Source organism: Helianthus annuus, chromosome 13, assembly GCF_002127325.2.
Source record: "Helianthus annuus cultivar XRQ/B chromosome 13, HanXRQr2.0-SUNRISE, whole genome shotgun sequence".
NCBI lineage: Eukaryota > Viridiplantae > Streptophyta > Magnoliopsida > Asterales > Asteraceae > Helianthus > Helianthus annuus.
The window spans coordinates 75,455,917-75,464,102 of NC_035445.2; the positions used below are offsets into that span (position 1 = coordinate 75,455,917).

The following is an 8,186-nucleotide window of genomic DNA, read 5'->3' on the forward strand; positions in this document are numbered from 1 at the left end:
TTCTCACGCCGGAGAGTGATAACAAGGAGCATCCCCCACCCCATCCTCCTTATTACGAGTCACGGTTTGTTTCCTTGTGCAGGAGATCAACCGGCAGGCGATCCAGCCAGCGATCCTCGAGAGGAAGGGAATAACCCTTCTTGACGAGACCAGTGTGTTAACCCTGCCCGGTTAACCATTGTTTCATCACTCTCCGTACCTCTCCGTACCCTGTCAATAGACATGACGTGAATAAAAAGCAAGGGTATAGTTTGCACATCTCTTAGAAAACCAAGGTGCCTTTTTGCAATTCACTAAAAATCAGAAAACCAGTCAACATTATTACGACTACTTTTTCCGACGCTCTCTCCCTCCACCGATGGCGATTCCGGTAACTTCAACCGTACTAATCGCCGTCGTGATAACCCTATCTACGATGGCGCACTTGACGGAATCAAGCAGCGACAACAACCGCATATTCTCACCGTGCGCCGATGCAACCGTAGAAAAGTCCGACGGTTTCACTCTCGGAATCGCTTTTGCGTCGAGATCTGCGTTTTTCTTCAACAAATCTGTTCAGTTATCGCCGTGCGATCGGAGGCTCTCTCTGTCTTCTGCGAACTCACAGCTGTCGGTTTTCCGACCTAAGGTCGATGAGATATCTCTCCTCACCGTCAATTCCAGTAGCTTTTCGCCGGTAATTTCTCATCTGCTGTTTGTATTTGTGATTTTTTTGATTAGTTAGTGTAGAGATATTAGATCTGTGTTTTTAATTCAGTTGTTGAGGTTCCGGTGGCGTGATGGACACGGTAAACCTAACGAGAACGGATAATTTGTTTTCCGTTGTCTAGATAATTGAAATAGTTTAATGAGTAGATAGGAATTTAGTATGCTAGATTGAAGGTTATTGAACATAGGTCATGTCTGTCACGAGAAGTCTTGTAAGATCTGTGTTTCGAATTCAGTTGACGAGATTCCGGTGGTGTGAACTGTGAAGGACACCGGTAACCTAAGAGAACGGATAGTTCGTTTTTGTCGTCTAGGATTGTCAAATCACTACTTGCTAATAGAGATAATTTAATCGAGTAGAATGTAATTCGATATGATAGATCAGAGGTTATTGCATATAGGTCGTGTTTCTCATGAGAAGTCTCGTTAGGATTTATGAATCATGTTAGATTTTGTGTTTCTTTTAATTAGAAATTTGACATTGTTGCAGCAAGGAAAACAAATGGTTGTGATGTTAGTGTTTTGAGGCTGTAATTACCATTACTGGTTGTTAATTAAGATGATAGAGATTAGTGAAGACATGTAATATTCTTTGCTTTCTTTGAAAATTAAACTGAAATGCACTGGCGAAGCTTGATATTTCCGACCGGGGGGTCGAAAACTTTTATACCCAAAAATTTCTATATAACAGGGGTCGAAAATGTATACACCCTAAAATTTCTATACAAAAACTACATACTCTCCACTACTGATCGAAAAATTCGGGGGTTCGGCCGTCCCCTCCCGCCCCCTCTATGCTGCGCCCCTGCTGAACTGAGCAGTTCCTTCTAGAACGATATGAAAATATTCTTTGCTTCATTTCAAATAGTATCCAAGCAATTGGATATGAATAGTGAGTGGAATATTGATTTGGTTACTGGTTTGGCTAACTGAATTCAAAGTTGAATATGCTATATGCCTATATCCAATGCATTTACCTATCTCTTACATGATTGGCCAACTTGTGTAGAATATAGCAATGAAAGTTCTATGTTTGTTCTGTGAGAAGCATATGCATACAATGTATCAGTATGTTTTAGGATTTTACATGTAAGTTATGATTTTGTTCTTCTGACATAATCAAAGAAGTATACTCTTGAATGTCTCCCACGAGACTTGAACCCCCTAACATGTACATTTTTGGGGATGAAAGGAACTGTTTGATATCAATCAAGCTAGACCTTTATGGTTCATTGGTACTAAGTTGTAACAGGGAAATACATGTGATATAGCATTATAGCCTTTTGAAGCCTTTATGGTTAATTTTATGATTAACAATGGGAAATTAGTAACTTTCCTTCACAACCGAGTATTGAGCTCCTACATTCTGCTTTGGTTATCTTTCTATTGATTATGATGCAAGTTCAAGTTCAACGTATCCCCTAATTGTTCCTTCCCGACTTTTTGTTTCTTTTCCAGAATCATCATACAATGCGTTGTGTATATGTGCTTCATTGAGCTTGGCACATCAGCACGCCGCCTTTTTTATATGTAAAATTGTTGGTTTAGTTGAGATTAGGGTCACATTACCGCACATTTATAAAGTTATTATGATCATATAAAACATTTGAGTATTTGACACTGCAGGATTTATACGGTGGGTACATGGTGGCCTTTGCTGGTAGAAAATACGCTGCAAGGTCTCTCCCTGCTTTCGTTGCAAACAATACATACATCGTCACAAGCTTTACACTGGTAAGATAATTTAATAACAGTCTTGTAATCAAAGCTAAATGTCACATTCTTATAGAAAATATTGGACAAAATGGGTTTCGTGTCTACTCAATGGACTCTGCCCATTTCAACATGTACAAAACAATTGTCTTTTGACCCGTTACTCAACGCACTGGTTTTTTGTCATAGGTTCTTGAATTTCAAAAGGGTAGGCTACAGAATTTATACTGGAAGAGAGACGGGTGTTCTTCGTGTTCGGGCAAAAGCAACTTTGTGTGCCTTAACAATCAAGATTGTGCAATGAGAACCAGTTCTTGTAAGACGAAAAACGGAAATGTCGACTGTAGCATCGGAATACAACTTGCATTTTCTGGGACAGATAAACATGCATCTGTTTTCAATTCATGGTATGAAGTCAAAAACCTTCGACAATACTCGCTTTTTGGTTTGTACAAAAATCTTAAGGGTTCTCTTACTAACCAATACAACAGCTTTTTTTAACTTTGTGTGTGTGTGTGTGTGTGTGTGAATGTGAGTGTCCAATTTATTCATTTTTTTATTTTATAACAATGTATTAATTTGTGGGGTTATTGAAGACATGAAGATGTGATATTGTATATGGTATTTTGTCTTTATTAGTTAACTTGCATTATTTTTGTCCACGACAAAAAGATAATTTTTATTGATGTCGAAAATTTTATACATTTAAAATAATGGTAAGGAGTGGCGGAGGTGGATGGGGTTGGATGAGGTTAACACCATGTGGACGAAAATTATTACAAAAGTGAAAATACAAGTATTGTTTTAGCAATTTTTAAACTAATGGTCTATAATGATTATTTTCAATAAACATATATATGGAGAAAAAAACATAACTCAAAATATAACGACGGTTAACCATTTTCTTTGAAGAATTAAAAAGAGTTTAACCCAAAAAAGGAAAGAAAGAAATGGAGTACTGACAAGGAAACTTGTGTCACATATTATTTCATTTAAGCCTGCATATTTTGGATGCTTAAACATCTTAAATATCAAACTTTTAAGTTTAACTATGTATACTATTATAAAAAGGAGAAGTGATGTACTGAAACGTAATTTTACATCATGTACAAATTTTATAACAACATGTACAAGAGAATAGTAGCGGGTAAAATTAGAAGTTCCATTATATTTTAAGACGCCATAGGGTTAAAATGGAGAAATCTTCCTCTAGCATTTAAGATGGAGAATCCCAATGATCAAAACCGTCCGAGTGAAGAGGATGCTTGGTGTTCTCTCATGTTGATAAATCACGGATCAAATCGCCTCCCCCTTTCAGGGTAACCGGGTGAAGAAGACGACCAGTAAACCAAACCACTTGCACCCGTTTCTGCCGAGTTCGAGTTACAGTCCAATGAAACATTTTCGCTCTCTTTCTCTTCCAAACATCCGGCTCTCACAGTGTATCGCCTGAGGTATGCAACCGTCGCAGTCGTGAAAGAATCCCAGTTCAACATTTCCTGTGAAGGCTAGGATTCCGGCGATTGTTAGGGGTTTTGATTTTGTAAATAATCAGGTAACCCTCTTGATTTTGTGGTTTATGATGTTAGCATGTATTTTGCATTAAATTATGTAATTATTCATTTTAATTCATAAATTGCAGAAAAAAATTAGGTTCACCAAATTAGAAAAAATGCATAGAGTGTTGATTGGGTTACAAGCTAGCATGAACACAATGCAAGAAGATATTATTAGTGCAGTAGTACCATTATTAAAGCGGTTATCACTCACTGTTATTGGATTAATAGTTGCTCACCGCAAAACACAAATAATCCCCAAAGCAACATTTAAGTTGTTAACCAAGTTAGGATTGGCTCTGTTTTTACCATGCCTTATATTCATCGATTTAGGCCGATCGATTACGCTGCGTAATATTTTTCTCCGGTGGTTTGTTCCTGTGAATGTGGTAGTTAGTATGTTGTTCGGGTTCTTGTTGGGTGTTGTGGTTGTGTTGTGTCGGCCGCCGCCGCAGTTTAGGAGTTTTATGATCATTATGACCGCGTGTAGGAACACGGGGAATCTTCCGATTGCGATACTGGGCTCACTTTGTCATAGTGAGGATAACCCGTTTGGGCCGAATTGTCACCAACGAGGTGTTGTGTATGTGTCGATCGCGCAGTGGATATCAATTGTTTTTGTGTATACTCTTGTTTATCATATGATGGAGCCTCCGGTTGAGTATTATGAGATTGTCGAAGAAGAAAATGTTGAAAGTTGTGGCGGTGGAGGTGGTGGTGGTTTCGGGCCTTTGGTTGTTGAAGCCGAATGGCTGCTTGGTGTTGATGAGACCGGAATTTCAACGAAACCGTTTAAAGATTATTGGCGTAATGAAAATGACGAAGAAATACAAGCAATTGAAAACAGAACGGAACCCATAAGTTCGAAAATGGTTAAGAAGGTTAGACATGTTGCGGAAAAGACGCCAATCAAGAACATATTTCAACCTCCGACAATAGCGTCTCTGCTAGCTATAATCATCGGCTCGATCCCTCATGTGAAGTCTTTTGTTTTTGGACGTGACGCACCGCTTAGTTTCATAACCGACAGTTTGGAGATCTTGGGTGGGGCCATGGTGCCTTCGGTTATAGCATGAATCATGACAGTGCATTGCTATGTGAATTTTTTATGATTTATATTTTTTTATAAGTCATGATAATGTTGTTTCATATTTGATTTGTTGTTTTTAGGTGATATTGATGAGTGGGCTTAGCCCAAATGCTTTACAGGAGCTTTCATCTAAAAGAGATTACGAGGACCGAATTCCCCATTTTTGCAATATGCTTTGATTTACCCAAGAGCTCATAAGTGTACCTTCCAGCCAAATATAAAACCACTCGGTTGGCGTTCAGTGATGATATTCTGGTATATATTGTTGATTGATGCTTTTCTATTCAAACTCAACAACTTTCATGTAGTTAGATAACCTCAATTTTACTCTACAGAACTAGGCATGGTAAACGGGTCGGGCCGGGCGGGTTTGGGTTGCGGGTCAGAATGGGTAGTTTAAAAAAGGTTGGCTCAATAAGGGTTATTTTTGTTCGGGTCGGGCTCAAGTGCTTAACCCAATGCTTGACGTGTAAGCAACTCCGAGCGTGTGAAATTGGAGAAAACGAAAATCAAAAGGCGCACACAAAGAAGAAAGAAACTACGGTTACCATTGACAAGAAACTTCTGCAGGTATGTCGTTTGAACTATTTACTTTATTTCATTTGTTAACTTATATATATATACACACACATTTATGATTTTGATGTGCCCTTGCTTGTTTGTTAACATGCTTTTAGGTTTTTTGACGGAAATCGATTGGGCTACATCTGGGTAACTTGAGTTAATAATTAATATTCACCATCTTCTCATGTGAACAAAGCAATGTCTTAATACCATTTAATTTATACGTATTTGCAGGTTGAAGATTTACGACTGACCCTGCATGCATCGGGAAACTGCATGTCTCACAGAGATGTCAAGGTAATAATTAGTCAACCCTATGAAAAATCCACTGGTTTTGACCGAACCTGTTAGGTGTTTACGAGTAGATTCATCCGTCTCTTTCCTTCATTTGTTATCCTTATCTATTCAGGAACTTGTACAAAGTGCATTGCTGGAGAGCAACAATGGGAGGGATGATCGTATTCTCTACAGTAAGCTGGTGAAGATGACTGATATCTGAACTGTAAGATGCTGGCATTTTAGTAAATTCTTCTTCATTCTTGAATGGCATATTTCTGATTAGAGTAACTTGTGATCATTCTTGAATGGCATATTTCTGATTAGAGTAACTTGTGATAATATAATATACCTAACAAAGATTATTATACCAAATAGGGAGGGGCTCATGCGAGAACCACCCTAATTGTGAGAACCTTGAGAACCAATGTGAACACAACCTAAAATAGCTAAAAAAACCTAAAAAAACCTAAAAAAACCTACCCCCCCCCCCCCAAGCTAAAATGCTAATAACTAAACCCCTAAAAAAATCTAAATTTTTTTTTTTTTTAATATTTTTATGCTCAAATCGCTACTTTTAGTGGCCAAATTTTTTTTTTTTTTAATTTTTTTTTTTGCTTCGAAAAGTAGCGATTTTTATATAAAAAATATTAAAAAAAAATTTTTGTGTGATTTTTAGCTATTTTTAGGCATTTTTGGTGTGTTCACATTGGTTCTCGCGGTTCTCACGATAAGAGGTGGTTCTCGCATGATCTTCTCCCATACCAAATATACCCATATCCTCATGGCCGGCAAAGCTTATATACTGTATTTACTATCTTGCAAAGCTTAAAGCTGATTTCAAGATGTACATGTTCGTTTTACATGCCAATTTAAAATTGTATTACTTACTGACTCTTTTTCATGATTTATCAAAGCTCGTATTTTCTCTGTCAAGATACAAGGCAGTTATTGATGCTTATTTAGATGAAGGAGATTTTAGTGGTCGGCGTTTTGGTGAAATGGTGGTAAGTGGCGTTCAACTTCAAGATGCATCAATAGAACATGGCATGAAGAAACCTCTTTCAACTTCACTAACTTTGTTGTTTACAGTTTACATTGACTAAAGGCTCTACTCCCTCATATCAATGCTTCCTTCCTCTGCAAAGTTTACGGCGCCTGGATGTAAGCAAAACAAAGCTCATTTCACTCCTACGCTAAGTGTACCACGTTGTTTCGATGAAAGCTACGTTCAGGAAATCGTTGAAAAAGCACCTCAGGTATTCATTCTATTTTGATTTTCCTGTATGAACACGGGGGGTTCTTAAGCATAGATGATGTTAAATCAATGATTTCTCTCTCGTTTGATCGAGTTTCTAGGGGCAGTCTTTTTATATCTGTTACGGATTTGATGAGTTGTGAGCTTGACTTCAAAGAAACTTCTATATTTGTTATCGTTTGTGATTAACTTTTGTTTTTGTCTATGAAGTGTTCGATGAAATGCACCAATGGGCTTTCTATTAAAAATATAAAATTATTTGAGTAATTTATTTTTGAAACAGGTTTACTAACAATGGATCTTCGTTTTGGCGATGTCATTGATGACGTGGCTCGATACTTTAAGGATGCATATGACAAAGTGAGTAATTAAAATTTATTTTCAAATAGTTTTAGTTAAGAGTTCATTGGACTAAATCTTGCCATTTTCTCTTGTTTAACCCAATATTTTGGAAGAAACTTGCACCATACAAGTTTGTTGAAGGCATGATTGACAGAACAATTGAGAAGCTATGGCCTAACAATCCAATGCTGGCATGCGATAGTTCCTGCCAAAGGATTCGAATAAACATCGGTGAATATCTCGAAGCTGACAGGGATGAATTGTACCATCTGGACTATTGTGGTAGAAGCTTTTTTTTTTATTATTTCTTTTTGGAAATTATTTGTTTGTTGGTAGTTTGGTTGCTATAGAAATATGGCTGTGTATGTGGTGGATTTGAGTGTAAGTTTTGGTTACTTAAACCCAAGGATTCGGTATTTAGGATTATGTTGAATTTGAAGTTGTTTATATTGAATGTAAGGAGTAGCACTGAAATGATTTCAGGACCAGAATGTTAGTAGAAAGTAGTATACCTTACGGGTATAGTAGATGTGAAGTGTTGCGGGTAAGTTTGTGATATGTTTACGCCGCGTATTATTTACTCCGCCGCAACGCGCGGGTCTCCCACCAGTGGTTTATTAATTATTATTGTGGCTGGGTTAATATAATAATAAAAAAACTTTATCTTATTGAATTATCA

At 37.4% G+C, this 8,186-nt stretch overlaps 2 protein-coding genes across 2 annotated transcripts; both read left to right on the forward strand.

The window, feature by feature from the left end:
* Positions 1–275: 275 nt before the first annotated feature.
* LOC110898201 lies at positions 276–3,064 on the forward strand. The gene is made up of 3 exons (XM_022144958.2): positions 276–676; positions 2,335–2,442; positions 2,611–3,064. The coding sequence occupies exons 1-3, from the start codon at positions 359–361 to the stop codon at positions 2,920–2,922; spliced, it is 738 nt and encodes a 245-aa protein (XP_022000650.1). The 5' UTR covers positions 276–358; the 3' UTR covers positions 2,923–3,064.
* Positions 2,698–7,933, forward strand: LOC110898200 (protein PIN-LIKES 2). Its single transcript, XM_035981989.1, has 11 exons — positions 2,698–2,828; positions 3,635–3,976; positions 4,064–5,322; positions 5,403–5,637; positions 5,745–5,778; positions 5,866–5,928; positions 6,041–6,133; positions 6,825–6,914; positions 7,000–7,166; positions 7,449–7,525; positions 7,621–7,933. Exon 3 carries the CDS (start codon positions 4,094–4,096, stop codon positions 5,051–5,053), a length of 960 nt encoding a protein of 319 aa, XP_035837882.1. The 5' UTR covers positions 2,698–2,828; positions 3,635–3,976; positions 4,064–4,093; the 3' UTR covers positions 5,054–5,322; positions 5,403–5,637; positions 5,745–5,778; positions 5,866–5,928; positions 6,041–6,133; positions 6,825–6,914; positions 7,000–7,166; positions 7,449–7,525; positions 7,621–7,933.
* The last annotated feature ends 253 nt before the right edge of the window (positions 7,934–8,186 follow it).

Excerpts from the sequence above, each read along its gene's own strand:
- LOC110898201 (XM_022144958.2), top strand. The coding sequence starts at position 359 with ATGGCGATTCCGGTAACTTCAACCGTACTAATCGCCGTCGTGATAACC. Across the intron at positions 677-2,334 it reads ATTCCAGTAGCTTTTCGCCG|GATTTATACGGTGGGTACAT; the intron begins GTAATTTCTCAT and ends TTGACACTGCAG. Across the intron at positions 2,443-2,610 it reads TCGTCACAAGCTTTACACTG|GTTCTTGAATTTCAAAAGGG; the intron begins GTAAGATAATTT and ends TTTTTGTCATAG.
- LOC110898200 (XM_035981989.1), top strand. The coding sequence starts at position 4,094 with ATGCATAGAGTGTTGATTGGGTTACAAGCTAGCATGAACACAATGCAA.